We start from the raw sequence: 16,537 nt of genomic DNA on the forward strand, positions 1-16,537 counted from the left end.
AACTCCCTCTTGAATGTTCCTGATCTAATATCCATTGATCTAGTGAGCTGCACATCTACATTCAAGATGCATGGGTTTCTTAACCTAGAATTGAAATGGCATTGTAGGATATAACAAACGTACATGTGAAGTTGGGTCAGGATGGGTTAAGATGAGTTGAGGCTAGGATTGTTCAACCAATCTGACTTGTGCTTTCCCTTCATCCTGGTCCGTGTGACCTAATCGACAGGTTGGTGGGCCCTATGAAGTTTTTAATGGTGGGTATTCAATCATTACTGTTTCTTGTGGTGTGGTCCACTTGAGATTTAGATCTATATCACCTTTTGGACTCATGCCCTAAAATGAGCTGGTAAAATGGACGTTGGGAGTGGATGCCCGTAGCACCAACCAGTGCCGAGATATGAGTATTGGAGGGGTCGGTACTAAGCCCAGTGGCCCAAAATAGGGACCGGATTTGGTCACCTCGGGGTAATACCGAGTTTGGTAATGCCGTCACTGTGGGGCTCACTTTGATATAATTTGTTGTATATCTACACCGTCCATCCGTTTCCCCGTCATTTTAGGGACGTACGCTAAAAAGTGAAGCAGATCGAAATCTCAGGTGGACCACGCCACGGAAAACAGTGGTGACCGACTAATAAAAACTTCTTGTGAGCCACGAAACTTTTGGATCAAGTTGATATTTATTTTTTTTCTTTCATCCATGTCTGTGTGACCTTATCAACAGTTTGGATGGAAAATAAACATTATGGTGAGCCCCATAATTTTTTATGGTGAGCGTTCAATTACCACTTATTCTTATGGTGTGGTCCATCTGAGATTTTTATGTAATTCATTTTTGGTATAATGCACTAAAAAGATCTGAAAATTCGGATGGACGGTGTGGATATACAATAAATACATCGAGGTGCGCCCTAATGGCAGAGCCACGCCTAATCCGTTCCCTGTCCATATACACCACGTGCGCAGCAATGACACGGTGGAGGGGAATGACCAACATACCCTTCTTCTCTTTGTAGACAGACCAAAATACCCCTACTGTCATATCTGATGAGAAAACAGAAGAACCACATACATGGAAAGACAAGATATAAAAAAAACCCAATTCATCAAAACAGCAATATAATCAAGCTTCTCTCTCAAATGGGGATTCTTCAGCTGAACTCTCCTTGTCTCTCTTCTCTTTCACTTCCTTCTAACATCTATAATAAAACCCAGAAACCCCTCAAATTCCCAAACCATCTAAACTACTCTAGAGGAAGAATCAAAGCCATAGATACCACAATCTCAGGAACTGAATCAGAAGCCACCCCCCAAGAAGAACCACCTTCCATTGATTTTGCATTCGTCCATGTAATTTCTTTCTTTCTTTCTTTCTATTTCCTCCTTTTTAGGTATACAACATTGCACAAGGTAAATGGCATTTTGGTAATAAAATGGGTTTTTTGCAGTCTGTATTACTACCGGACGGATCACCGGATATACACACGCGTTCTGCGTGTGGTGGACAGAAGCTGAGAGATATAATGCTGGATGGCGATATCGATCTGTACGGACCCTATGTAAGGCTCTTTTTTATATGCTCTCCATATGTTTGTTTCGAGTCGAATTTCTTTGATTTTTCTCTACTTATTTATCTGTGGGGGTGTTTGTTGTTTAGGCAAGAGCTCTACTAAACTGTGGAGGAGGTGGCACGTGTGGCACATGTCTAGTTGAGGTAGTTCATTCTCAGTAATAATACATTATCATGTCTTAGCTCAGTAATAATACATTATCATGTCTTAGGTCATATTTATTTCAGATTGGTGTTGGTGGGGGGGCCATGTCCATGTGTATGTTGACCCAACTCGACTCGGTCGATATCGGGTTGATTCAACTCGATCAGACTCTGGAACCTCGGACTCAACAAAACTCGGCTCGAAAAGCCCAAGTGATTAGAGTTCAACTCCAATTGTTCATTTGATCAAACTGATTCTTAAGATGCATAAGCAATACAAAACAGGACGCACTGAATGGATGGTTTAAGATTGACGATTGGACCAGTTTTCTTATACATGTTATCGAGAATCATCTGTCCACTTACAGGGGCCACAACAGGGGCATTATGACTGTTATGACCCATAACATATAACAGTTGTCACTGTTATCTTTATGTAATGATAGTTATGGCACACCAGGAGGTGGAGGCTTTAATAAGGTGATGCTGGGCCATTAACACTTGCTCTAAAAGCTCGAATTGATAGAGCAAGGCAAATCAATCCCTTTATCTCATAGTCCAAGTCCCACATTGCATGGGTTAGGACATTGGACGAACCCTCTCGTGGGCCTCACTTCACATGGGTTCCACCTCACACAAGCCACCCGCCCCACACCGCCTTACATGAGTCACCCGCCTCACACGAGCTGCCCACCTCGAGTGTACCCCTGCATTCCACAGGTCATCCCACTCAAGCCCAGTGTGAAAATGCCCTTGCATTATAAGGACTCAGACATTTTTGACTTACATTGTACATGTGAAACTTGCACATCATGTGTGTACGTGTAAGTATCTAAAATAGCTTAAAATCTTAGAGTTGTGTAGAGAAGACTGAATTTTTTAAAGGAATTTCCTATGAGAGTTGTACAAATTATCCAAAAACTTTCTGGAGAATTCTTGAGTGTTGGTTGAATGCCACATCGTACCATTCAAACTGTTTATGTGAGTTTTTATATATTTCTTGTGCCTAAACAAGGAATGCCCTCATTCCGGACATAGTGTTCAGAGTCATAATCTTTGCTTTGTAGTCTAATGCATGTTTTTACCATTCACTCTCTTAATTACTGTTCTCTTACGTTCTCTTGCATTTTTAGTTAGTTTTGGGACATAGTACTTGGTGGTGTAAGTGGGAATGGTGACCATTAGGACTCTGTAACGACTCTTGATCACTGAGGATTTTCTTTTTCTTTAATTGTTAGACCATCTAATTAGAGTAATTATTGAGCTACGCTCCATCGACCATGATTTGGATTTTATTTTTTTGGTTCCAAGCAATCTCAAAAATCAATCCGGAGCACTAGCCACGTGCTAAACAGTACAAGAATTTGAGCCTGTGCCTGACCCACTACCCATGAACTGCAACCCAAACCCGATGCAGTTACTAAATGGATTTAGACTTTAGCCTTGTTGCCCAACCCAAAAAACAAAGACCAGGCCCCACTCTACTTCGCCTGTTTACTGAGCAGGACACGGCTTCAGCTCCATTATCACCACATAAGATGTCAAAAGAAGGTCGTGTCGGTGGGTAGGGTTCTGAGCCCATTTACATAACAGCTCTAACTTTCTGGCCTCAACCTGATCCATTCCTGATGTAGAGCGGGCCGTGGACACTTTCATGTCCAGGATGGACCAGAGAAGGCCCGATCAGATGTGGAAGTGATCCGGACCGTCAGAACTTTAAAACAGGCCTATCTTGCAAACTGGAATGAGTTATTCGACGTACCATATATGATTTTGGGTAGGAGAAGCTACTTTAGCCACCCAACCCCGCTATACCGGGTTGCCCACACTGAATTTGCAATATTCCATCAGATCAATGGTCGAAAATCCATTTTATTTTCATTTTTACTATTTATAGTAAGTTTTAGTTTGATCATAACTTTTGATCCATTGAGCTTTAGGAGTTGTCCAACAAGAAAAGTGCTTAGAAAAATCAGGAGAACAGCGTGGTTAGGCCAATTAGGACACTTACTATTTCTAGTGGAAATCATGACCGTTTCTATAAATAGTAAGTTTACTATTTATGGTAAGTCACGATTTTAGGGAGTTTGAGTTGTAGTTTGATTCCAAACCTTCTTCCCAGGGTTTATATCACTATTTAAGGGATTGTAAACCCATTTTTTATAATCAATCAATTTATTTCCGATTTTATTAAAATTTATTTCTATTTTCTATCTCTCTTCGTGGATTCCCCCTAAGGAAGACGGTGCTCGACCTCATCACACCCATCCCGTGTCAATGCCCCATTAAATGTGGCCCAAACCATTCAAGAAATGGGCTGGGCTAGTTAGACAGCTCCGGAGCTGCCCTGAACTAATGCCAGGCTGACCATATCAGCTTACTTTGGGCCTGGTCCACAGTCCCCAGGTGGTAGTTTTCTGGTCCGATAACTAATCTTGCCATGCCTGCACTTGAGCATGCAATAAGACCCAAAATGACATCAGGCTTGAGTTTTAGGCTCATGTTCCAGAGGGTCCTGGGCCTGACTACTCTCATCATGATTTAGGCATGGAAAGGCTCTGTTCCAGTCCATTTCCAAAACCCTTCTGTATTGGGGGTTTTCCATTTTGTTTTAAAGATGTTGAATTTGAGCTCATATGGTCTACATTTGCAGGTTGTTGCAGGTAAGGAACTGCTAAACCCACGTACAGATAAAGAGAAGGAAATCCTCAAAAAGGTATTGATTTTCTGTCTCTTTATACTCTATTTTATATATAAAGTCCAGTTTTCCTTTCTTAAAGTATCTTTGGACTTTTCTCTGTGCGAAATGCAGAAACCCAAGACATGGAGACTCGCTTGTCAAACAATGGTTGGGAAAGAGGACTCTAGAGGCCAGGTCTGTACTCTGTCTCAAAAAGAGATTGCAAACCATTGTTTGCCTGAGTAGACAAAATAGCAATGTTTCTCTGCAAGCGCCAAGCACAAGCACCCCGTTCGTGTCGAAGTGACACACCTGTGCAAGAACTGGGATGTTCAAGTGGGACCTGTGTGACTGTGCTCTGGCCCAGAAATCAGGCCAGTCCTCTTGTCAAGCGGACCACACATGTACAAGAATGGACAGTTAAAAAAGGATAACCGTCTACATTTGAAATGCGTGTTGCACACTCATCCCAAATCAGGCCAGTCCAGTTGTCAAGTGGGCCACACACGTACTAGATGGACAGTTCAAAAAATAGCCAACTGTCCACATTTGAAATATGTGTTGTATGCCGGGTAAGCAGGGCTGGCAACCACCAGGCCACCCTGTTGGGTTTTGGGTCTTGGTACCATATGGGTCAGGTCCAGTTATCTGAGGTCTGTAGGTTAGACCCATCGACCAGACCAAGACCTGATTTTGGGGGTAGGGCCATGGTCTAGGTTTTGTAAAAAAATTCTATTAAGACCCACCGTAGCCCAGGAATGGCCCATTTATTACTTCAATGGGCCAGGCACAGTCCTGATTATTAACCCTGAATAAAATCAGGCCATTCAGTGCCTGTCCAAACCCAGCCCAGCCGACCCATTTTCACCCCTGATATTGATTAGTGGACCAGCCTGAATTTTAAGGGCTTCCAAAACAGAACTTCATAAATAACATGGTTGTAGGTTTATAGTTCGTGAGCTTTGCTAAGCCCACATGCTCATGCAAGGAATACTGTCCATGTGCCAGTGCAGCCTATAGGTGCAATATCCAAGCTGTCCACCAGGTGGGTCTGACCATGTAGGCATTCCCCCACCAAAAATATATAATTATATATATGCAGCTGGACCACAAAGATAGAAACAGTTGTAAGAAAACTTCCTCAGTGTTTTATTCAGCCATATATTTATTTCATAAACTGTGCCATAAGAATGATTGGACTGAACTGACTCTTGGACTAGTGCATCTACACAGTAACATCCTCTGATGAATGGATTGAATCTTGTACCAATGTGCCATGGGGGCATGTACATGAGTTGCTTTGTGCCCGCATGTGGGCATAGTGGAGCTCATGATACATAATGTATTTTTGTGATTGAAACATGAGGAAAGTCTCCTTTCCTAATAACCATTGATTGGATGAAATTGCATTTTCTATTTCATGAAGGTTGTCATCCAAACGTTGCCTGAGTGGAAAGCACATGAATGGGATTAATTAGGCTTGATGTAGGCAGCTTGAGTCGTGCAATAGCTTTTATTACAAAGGAGATCATGTCATGGTTATTTGAAAAATTGTAAAATATCTCTTCTTTTCTAGAAAAGAGAACACATTAGCAACCATGATTTGAAAATCTTTATTCCTAGAGCTTGAATGTTCCTATATACGAATTTGTGATTTTCTTCTTCTTCTTTTATTTATTTATTTTTAAAGAGGAAAATGTGAGCATTGGAAGAACATGGTCTCTCTTTCTAGTTTCAATTTCTCAAAGAAAATAGCTTTAATTGAAAAGTGGGATTCTACATGTTTCAAACCTGGATTCTTGATTGTGTCATCTACAGGATCATCATGTTGAGGTTTGGTAGAGTACATCCTGACTTATTACAGTAGGATGCGCCATGAAACACTTATGAATTCTCACTTATTATGGATAGACGGCAGGCAGTATATGCAGTTGTGAAACCGCTATTGGTAGAAGCATTCTATTCTGCCCATTTAGAGAGGAATGAGTCTGACAATGGGAAACCTCTAATGGTAGAAGCAATCTATTCTGCCTATTTAGAGAGGAATTAGTCTGACAACGGATAGAGGATATTCAAAAAAAAAAAAAAAAAAACTCTAAATATTTTAATCCCTAGATTCTTCAAAGGTTAAGGATATAGTCCATATTCAAAGGAAAATGTCAAATAATCAAAGGGTTAAAATCTTCCAACAGCTCTTATTCTATTATCCATCTAAGGTGAGTCTCATCTTATAAACTGTTTAGACCATTAAAAAATGAGCCCAGATCTAAAAGGCTAAAGTGCCGATGTAAATCCTCTACCTTGTTTATGTGTTGTAATTAATTGTCTTATGGTCAGGTTCAAGCCATGCTCAGTGGTAAACATGGTGCGTTTCAACATTGAGCTATTTGGTCTGGCATCAATAACTAAAGAAGTGTACACCGGCTCTTGGTACTGCACTCAACAACCTTTCTCATCAAAACCTTTGGTCATATGAACATGCCAGCCATTGGTGCACCCCTCATTTTTCTATGGTAATTTATTGGAACAATTCCAAACTGATGTAGGCGGGTCGCGGACACTTTCATGTCCAAGATACACTAGAGAAGGCCCGATCCGAGGCGGAAGTTATCTGGACCGGTAGAACCTTAAAATAGGCGTATCTTGCAAACCGGAATGAGTTATTCAACATACCATATATGATTTTGGGGTATGAGAAGCTACTTTAGCCACCCAACCCTCGGCGTAGCCATGTTGCCCACGTCGAATTTGCAAGATTCCATCATATCGACGGTCGAAAATCCATTTTTATTTTCTTTCTTACTATTTATAGTAAGTTTTAGTTTATTATAACCCTTATCCTTTGAGCTTTAGGAGTTGTGTCAACATGAAAAGTGTTTAGAAAAATTAGGAGAATGACATGGTTAAGCTAAACCGGACACTATTTTTGACCGAAAACCATGAAGTCTAGTGGAAATCATGACTGCCTATAAATAGTAAGTTTTAAGTCATGAATTTCAAAGAGTTCGAGTTGGAGTTTGATTCTAAAACTTGTTCCACGTTTGGTATTACTATTTAAAGGGTTGTAAATTCTTTTTTATCATTTATCAATCAAAATTTGAATTTCTAGAATTTATTTTTATTTTTCTTATTTTCTCTCGTGCATACGAGGAATCTTTGTGAGGAGTCTAGAGAAGCTCCATGAATTCGGAGTAGTTATACCCTTGAGAAAGACGATGATCATCGACCTCATCACGTCCATCCCTGTGTCACAAACGGATCACATGCATTGATGATATTGATGGCACACCTACCAAAATTATATATATATATAAAACAAGAAAGAACATTTGCAAGTTGCAACAGAGAGTGGGTGCACTAACCCATCCATCATAAGAAATACAACATTAACCACATAGTTTTACACATGTTTTACCAACCGAAACATACATACCACTTAATATATATAAAATAATAATAATAATAATAATTCAAAGGAAAGCAAAATGAATTCTTCCTCCCAATTATTCCAAGCAGATGGAGCTGAAATTAGAATTCATTTGGAAGGGGAACATGCTCGGAGGTCATGAACACATTGCCATAGATGAGACCGGCGAGACCTCCACCGACGAGTGGGCCGACCCAGTAGATCCAGTTGTCTTTGAAGTCTCCGCTGGTGACAGCTGGCCCAAAAGAACGTGCCGGGTTCATCGAACCACCTGAGAATGGGCCTGCTGCAAGAATGTTAGCCCCAACAATAAATCCAATGGCAATGGGGGCAATGGTACCCAATGAGCCCTTCTTCGGATCAGCGGCCGTTGCGTAGACAGTGTAGACCAAGGCAAATGTGATGATGATTTCCATCACTACTCCTTCAACAGCTCCCATTCCTGCTGCTAAGCTGTGAGTGGGAATTACCTACAATAGCAGCGACAACTGTCACACATAGAAGAATATTTCCTTTGGTAAATCCTATGTGGGACAAAACCCAAGACTCAAGTCGACAGAAATTTTAAATGCGTAGGAAACCGAAATATTTAAAATTTTATTTTTAATATAAAATTTTAAACAAAATACAACAGTTACGTGTAGACATACATATTAGTAAATATACTAACAGAATAAAAGAAAAGATTGGATGGTCAAGTTCTTCCAACTTGGGAGATTTTGGGTGCATGGCCACAGGCCCATCAGATCACAATGGCTTGGATTAGTCAACCATAACCCCCACGTAAGTTCATGATCTAGACTGTCTAAATCATGAACTTCTCTATGGACCACTGGTCATCATCAGAACAATGTGATTTCCGAAATATACTCCAACCACACAATGGTCAACGTTGAAGTGTGGCCCACCTGATGAATGGACAGGCCTGATTCTTTCAATACGGTCATCTTAACAAAAAAAAAAAAAAAGAATTGAAAGTGTGTAATGATCGTACCATGCCACCAGTAACGAATTTGAGGAGAAAGCAAGCGGCAATGGAGCCGAGGAGCTGGGCAATCCAGTAGAAGATGCCGGTGAGGATGGTGATCTGGCCACCAAGAGCCAATCCGAAGGTGACAGCTGGATTGACGTGGCCACCTGAGATGTTTGCTCCCACAGATACCGCGACGAACAGTGCAAAGCCATGGCAAACAGCAATCGCAACAAGCCCCGCTGGATCCAGTGCCCCGCTCAACGTCAACTTATCTGCGTTCCACCACCACCACCACCTTGTTATTTCTTTACACTCATCATCACTGTATAATCACAGTGGCCCATATGATTCTTGATCCAGACCATTGATATGATGGGACTCACCCATCTACGTCGCCCCAAAAAATCTCCCACACTAGAAGATCCTAAACCTTTCATGAGAGAACTAGTGGTCCATTAGCGGACAGTTATGAACTTCCAGTATGGAAGATTGTTGGGAAATATACAATCCAGAGTGGTTGACATCAGATCAACGGTCTGGATCATCAAGCTGTCATTAGTATCAAATCAAGTTAGATATAAAGAGGGGGAAAGGAGCACTGACTGTAAGCAATGGCAGAGCCAACACCAGCAAAAACGAAGAGTAAGGTGGATATGAACTCTGCCAGGTAGGCTTTCAAGGAGCCTGAGCTGAATGAATCATCGCAGCGGCCAAACGCAATACAAGCCATTAGGTTTTCTTGAGTAGACACAGAGACGGACAGGTAGATCCTTCACAACCTCAAGCACATTCGATCATATATATATATATATATATATATATATATATATATAGAGAGAGAGAGAGAGAGAGAGAGAGAGAGAGAGAGAGAGAGAGAGAGAGACCCACTATCTGGCTGAAATCATGCTGCTCAGCTCGGTGAGAGGGGCACACGTCTATAACAAAACATGGACGGTTACAAAAAGACGACCGACGATGGATATTACACGTAGGAATGGGGCTGGTATTATTATTGTTATTATTATCATGAGAGGCATGCTGACGGTGGCCACCACCTGATAATGGCCTAGATCATACCCCACGTCTCGCAATTTCTGCATGTGTGATGTGGAAGAGTGACCGTTCATGCACTTAAGATTAACCCGAGTTAAACTGTCCAATTATACTGCATAAAGGTTATAAGCCGATAGTTGAATTGATTGAATGATCCTAACCTTTGATTAATGGACACTATTTTTTTGTATTAGAGTCGTTAAAATGTTCATTTGGGCCCTCCAAACTATTAAGGTATATAACCAATCGGCCACTTGAATTGCTAATAGTCTCATCTGACTTGGGGCCCGAAATTTGGACGGTTTCATTTAGTATACAGCACGTGAAGCATGTTTTATATTGTTCCTGTGTAGCCAATCTAAGTTTTGAGTTAGACCTTTTTAAAGTTTCTACGTTGAGCGTGAGACTGAGGACACAATGGACGGACTGGATCAAATGTACAGTAGAGGAGGGGGCCACACCATAGATGACTCTAGCATATTAGCATGATATGAGAAAAGGGATGGACGGCGGGGATAAACAGATACATCACGGTGGGACCCACGCAATCTAGTCGGACCTTGCTAGGTCAGACCGGTTCAGACGCGATCCGGTTCAAGATGACATGATTAGACATGATGTAGTCGAGAAATTACCCGCCCCTGCCACCGCCAGCTGCAATGAAAGTGCTTTGATCGATGTCGCACAGCCAATAAATGATTCCTTCATGTTACCGACCGCTAACGGACGGCAGAATGAATGCATACGTGGGCCCCACGCACCGCTAACATCTGTTTTACCCGTGCTTTAAAACACCCCCCCGGTCCGCTATCCCTACAACTAAGAGAAAGCGTTGCGTACTGGGTAAACTCTGTGGGGCCCACCGTTATGTTTTTTTCTTATCCACAACGTCCATCCGTTTTATTAACTCATTTTAGGGCATGATCCTAAATTTAAAGCTAATCCAAAGCTCGGTTGGGCCACACCACAGGAAACAGTGTGAACTGGATGCCTACCGTTGAAAATTTCTTGAGGCCCAGAAGTTTTGGATCAAATTGATATTTTTTGTTTTCCCTTCATTCATGTCTGTTGACCTTATGAACAGGTTGGATGATAAATAAACATCACTGTAGGCCCTAGGAAGGTTTCAACGGTGGAACTCATTATCTCCTCTGTTTCCTATGGTGTGGTCCACTTGGGCGTTGGATATAACACCAAGGATTTAAAATGATCTGGAAAAACGTATGGACGGCGTGGATAAGACACATGTATCTATGGTGGCTCCATGGAGTTTAGTTAGTACGCTACACGGAGTTACTCGGTACCAATCCGCTTCCCTGCTCAGATATGCAGCACTACTTGAAACAATGGATGTGCCAACCATAGGAATAATTGCGTGTATATTTCATCAAATCTGTTAATCACATGTATTTCACAGGGAATAAGATAAAAATAAAAAATTATCCTGAAAAAATAATGAGCCGGCCCATACCTTTCGAACTTGATTTTGGGAGAATTTTACATTGTTCTAACTGGTGTAGGTGATCTGAGTTATTAATTAATCTATATTATGAATTTACAGTTCAGATAATTTTTCTTACCTGATGGACGGAGTGGATTTCAAATATACAACGTGGACCCTACAAATCATGGGAGTGTTATAAACGACTGCAGTCCGTGTCCCACGTTCGCCGAGGCAGGAGAAAAGAGAAATTTGCCACTGTACGACCCATTTACCCGCTTAGCCCACTCGTTTTTACTTGACCAGAATAAGCCCCAGATGTACGGACGAGTTGTCAAAGGTCGAAAATGCCCCTGCTTTTTCCTTCAAGTGGATCGGCCGGCGAGGCTGGGTCTACGGATTATAACCGTAGCTATAACCGTAGCTATTACTGGATTTATACCACAGTAATACCGCTAATCCGGTGGTAATGCCGCCGACCTCTGGATGTCTATACAGTGGTGTTGCCCAGTTTGTTTTAATTGGGTGGGTCCCATCCTCGGCCCCATATAATTTTGAATGGGCACCACACTCAATGTTCATGGATTTTGGTGGGCCCCACATCCACGTGTGCACTTCTTTTTTTACATGGATTACTTTATTCTACCTACATTTTTCTCTAAGACATATTTATATAAATATGTATATCTAAGCATATAAAAAATTTTCTCTCTTTTTTCATTTCTTTCTTTATTCATTTAACAAGAATATCTTCTAAACCAAAATTAGTTACTCTTGATGTACCCTATATGATTTTGGGGTAGGAGAAGCTACTTTAGCCAACCAACCTATTTATTTTCCAAGATTCCATCAGGTTGATGGTCGAAAATCCATTTCATTTACTTTGCGGTCAATTTCATTCATTTCATTTACTTCACGATTAATTCCATGCATTTCATAGTCAATCTCAGCGATTCCGCTTCACTTCACGGTCAATTCCATGCATTTCACGGTCAATTCCCTTCACTTCACGGTCATTTCCATGCATTTCACGGTCAATTCTGGCGATTCCGCTTCACTTCACGGTTAATTCTATGTATTTCACAGTCAATTCCCTTCATTTCACGGTCAATTCCATGCATTTCATAGTCAATTCCCTTCACTTCACGGTCATTTCCATGCATTTCACAGTCAATTCCGACGATTCCGCTTTACTCAACCGTCAATTTTATGTATTTCACGGTCAACTCCCTTCATTCCACAGTCAATTCCATGTATTTCACGGTCAATTTCGGTGATTCCTCTTCAATTCACGGTCAATTCCTTTCACTTCACGGTCAATTCTATGCATTTCATGGTCAATTCCCTTCACTTCATGATCCTTTTCATGCATTTCACGGTCAATTCTATATAAAAATAATATCGATATCGTCGATAATATCGCTGATAACTAAAAATATCGATATCACTATAAGTTTCACTGGCCAGAGATACGGAAACAATATCGATATCGTCGATAATATCGCTGATAACCAGAAATATCGATATCACTACAAGCTTCGCTGGCTAGAGATACGGAAATAATATCGATATCGTTGATAATATCGCTGATAATCGGAAATATCGGTATCGCTACAAGTTTCGCTGCCCAAGGATATAGAAACACTATTAATATCGTTGATAATATCGCTGATAACCGAAAGTATCGATATTACTACAAGTGAAGGGGATTGACCGTGAAATGAGTGGAATTGACCTTGAAGTGAAGGGAATTGACCGTGAAATGCATGGAAATGACCGTGAAATGAAGGGAATTGACCATGAAATGTATTGAATTGACCGTGAAGTGAAGTAGAATCACCAAAATTGACCGTGAAATGAAGGGAGTTGACTGTGAAATACATAGAATTGACCGTGAAGTGAAGCGGAATCACCGGAATTGACCATGAAATGCATAGAAATGACCGTGAAGTGAAGGGAATTGACCGTGAAATGCATGGAATTGACTGTGAAATGAAGGGAATTGACCGTGAAGTGAAAGGGAATCGCCGGAATTGACCGTAAAATGCATTGAAATGATCGTGAAGTGAAGCGAATTGACCATGAAATGAATGGAAATGACCGTGAAGTGAAGAGGAATCGCCGGAATTGACCATGAAATGCATGAAATTGACCGTGAAATGAAGGGAATTGACCGTGAAATACATATAATTGACCGTGAAGGTAAGCGGAATCACCAGAATTGACCGTGAAATGCATGGAATTGATCATGAAGTGAAGGGAATTGACCATGAAATGCATGGAAATGACCGTGAGGTGAAGGTAATTGTATGTGAAATGAATGGAAATGACTATGAAGTGAAGTGGAATCATCAGAATTGACCGTGAAATGCATGGAAATGACTATGAAGTGAAGGGAATTGACCGTAAAATGCATGGAAATGACCATGAAGTGAAGGGAATTGACCATGAAATGAATGGAAATGACCGTGAAGTGATGCAAAATCACCGGAATTGATCGTGAAATGAAGGGAATTGACCGTGAAATGAAGGGAATTGACCGTGAAATGCATGAAATTGACCGTGAAGTGAAGGGAATTGACTGTGAAATGCATGGAAATGACCGTGAAGTGAAGGGAATTGTTCGTGAAATGAATGGAGTGAAGGGAATTGTTCGTGAAATGAATGGAAATGACTGTGAAGTGAAGTGGAATCATCGGAATTGACCGTGAAATGCATGGAAATGACCGTGAAGTGAAGGGAATTGACTGTGAAATGAATGGAAATGACAGTGAAGTAAAGAGGAACCACCAGAATTGACCGCGAAATGCATGAAATTGACGTGAAATGAAGGGAGTTTAATCGTGAAATACATAGAATTGACCGTGAAGTGAAACAGAATCGCCGGAATTGACCGTGAAATGCATGTAATTGACCGTGAAGTGAAGGGAATTGACCGTGAAATGCATGGAAACGGTCGTGAGGTGAAGGGAATTGTCCGTGAAATGAATGGAAATGACTATGAAGTGAAGTGGAATCACCGGAATTGACCGTGAAATGCATGGAAATGACCGTGAAGTGAAGGGAATTTACCATGAAATGCATGGAAATGACCGTGAAGTTTAGGGAATTGACCGTGAAATGAATGGAAATGACCTTGAAGTGAAGGGAAATCACCGGAATTGACCATGAAATGCATGAAATTGACCGTGAAATGAAAGGAGTTTGACCGTGAAATACATAGAATTGATCGTGAAGTGAAGCAGAATCGCTAGAATTGACTGTGAAATGCATGGAATTGACCATGAAGTGAAGGGAATTGACCATGAAATGCATGGAACCGACCATGAGGTGAAGGAAATTGTCCGTGAAATGAATGAAAATGACTATGAAGTGAAGTAGAATCACCGGAATTGACTATGAACTGCATGGAAATAACTGTGAAGTGAAGAGAATTGACCGTGAAATGCATGGAAATGACTGTGAAGTGAAGGGAATTGACCATGAAATGACTGGAAATGACTGTGAAGTGAAGCAGAATCACCGGAATTGAACGTGAAATGCATGGAATTGACCGTGAAATGAAGGGAATTGACTGTGAAATGCACGGAATTGACTGTAAAGTGAAGGGAATTAACCGTGAAATGCATGGAAATGACCGTGAAGTGAAGGGAATTGTTCATGAAATGAATGGAAAAGACTGTGAAGTGAATTGGAATCACCGGAATTGACCATGAAATGCATGAAAATGACTGTGAAGTGAAGGGAATTGACCGTGAAATGCATGGAAATGACCATGAAGTGAAGGGAATTGACCGTGAAATGAATGGAAATGACTGTGAAGTGAAGCAAAATCACCGGAATTGACCGTAAAATGCATGGAATTAACTGTCAAATGAAGGGAATTGACCGTGAAATGCACGGAATTGACCGTGAAGTGATGGGAATTGACCGTGAAATCATGGAAATGACCGTGAAGTGAGAGGAATTGTCCATGAAATCAATGGAAATGACTGTGAAGTGAAGTGAAATCACCAAAATTGACCGTGAAATGCATGGAAATGACCGTGAAGTGAAGGGAATTGACCTTGAAATGCATGGAAATGACCGTGAAGTGAAGGGAATTGACCGTGAAATGAATGTAAATAACTGTGAAGTGAAGCGGAATCACCGAAATTGATTGTGAAATGCATGGAATTGACCGTGAAATGAAGGGAATTGACCATGAAATGCACGAAATTTACGGTGAAGCGAAGGGAATTGACCGTGAAATGCATGGAATTGACCGTGAAGAGAAGGGGAATCGTCGGGATTGACCATGAAATGCATAGAATTGACCGTGAAATGAAGGGAATTGACCATGAAGTGAAGGGAATTGACCATGAAATGCATTAAATTGACCGTGAAGTGAAAGAGAATCGCCGGGATTGACCGTGAAATGAATGGAAATGACCGTGAAGTGAAGGGGATTGACAATAAAATGATTTAAATTGACCGTGAAATGAAGGGGAATCGTCGGAATTGACCATGAAATGCATGAAATTGACCGTGAAATGAAGGGAATTGACCGTGAAATGCATGGAAATGATCGTGAAGTGAAGGGAATTGACCATGAAGTAAAGGGGAATCACCGGAATTGACCATGAAATGCATGAAATTGACTGTGAAATGAAGGGGAATTGACCGTGAAATGCACGGAATTGACCATGAAGTGAAGGGAATTGACCATGAAATGCATTGAATTGACCGTGAAGTTAAAGGGAATCGCCGAGATTGACCATGAAATGAATGAAAATGACCGTGAAGTGAAGGGAATCAACTGTGAAATGCATGGAATTAACCGTGGCGTGAAAGGAATTAACCGTGAAATGCATGGAATTGACCATGAAGTGAAGGGAATTCGCCGGGATTGACCTTGAAATGAATGGAAATGACCGTGAAGTGAAGGGGATTGACCATGAAATGAATTGAATTGACCGTGAAGTGAAGGAGAATCGCTGGAATTGACAGTGAAATGCATGAAATTGACCGTGAAATGCACGAAATTGACCATGAAGTGAAGGGAATTGACCGTGAAATGAATTGAATTGACCGTGAATTGAGGGGAATCGCTGTGAAGTGAAGGGAATTGACCGTGAAATGAATTGAATTGACGGTCAATTGCCTTCACTTTACAGTCAATTTCGTGAATTTCATGGTCGATTCCCTTCACTTCACGGTCTTTTCCATTCATTTCACAGTCAATCTTGGTGATTCCCTTTCACTTC

General features: G+C 41.1%; 2 protein-coding genes across 3 annotated transcripts; one reads left to right on the plus strand and one right to left on the minus strand.

The window, feature by feature from the left end:
- The first annotated feature begins 1,065 nt into the window (after positions 1-1,065).
- LOC131223009 (photosynthetic NDH subunit of subcomplex B 3, chloroplastic) lies at positions 1,066-6,021 on the plus strand. 2 transcript variants are annotated; one of them, XM_058218286.1, is made up of 6 exons: positions 1,066-1,353; positions 1,452-1,562; positions 1,661-1,717; positions 4,371-4,433; positions 4,530-4,592; positions 5,386-5,798. In XM_058218286.1, exons 1-6 carry the CDS (start codon positions 1,144-1,146, stop codon positions 5,458-5,460), a joined length of 579 nt encoding a protein of 192 aa, XP_058074269.1. In that variant the 5' UTR covers positions 1,066-1,143; the 3' UTR covers positions 5,461-5,798. The 2 variants fall into 2 exon arrangements, with proteins under 2 accessions (XP_058074269.1, XP_058074270.1); XM_058218287.1 differs by lacking the exon at positions 5,386-5,798 and adding an exon at positions 5,824-6,021 and having other exon boundaries at positions 1,069-1,353.
- Positions 6,022-7,856: 1,835 nt separating this feature from the next.
- LOC131223010 (aquaporin TIP2-1-like) lies at positions 7,857-9,581 on the minus strand. The gene is made up of 3 exons (XM_058218288.1): positions 9,401-9,581; positions 8,819-9,069; positions 7,857-8,294 (listed from the first exon to the last, which is right to left on the minus strand). The coding sequence occupies exons 1-3, from the start codon at positions 9,525-9,527 to the stop codon at positions 7,926-7,928; spliced, it is 747 nt and encodes a 248-aa protein (XP_058074271.1). The 5' UTR covers positions 9,528-9,581; the 3' UTR covers positions 7,857-7,925.
- Between the last annotated feature and the right edge of the window lie 6,956 nt (positions 9,582-16,537).

Source organism: Magnolia sinica, chromosome 13, assembly GCF_029962835.1.
Source record: "Magnolia sinica isolate HGM2019 chromosome 13, MsV1, whole genome shotgun sequence".
Lineage (NCBI taxonomy): Eukaryota > Viridiplantae > Streptophyta > Magnoliopsida > Magnoliales > Magnoliaceae > Magnolia > Magnolia sinica.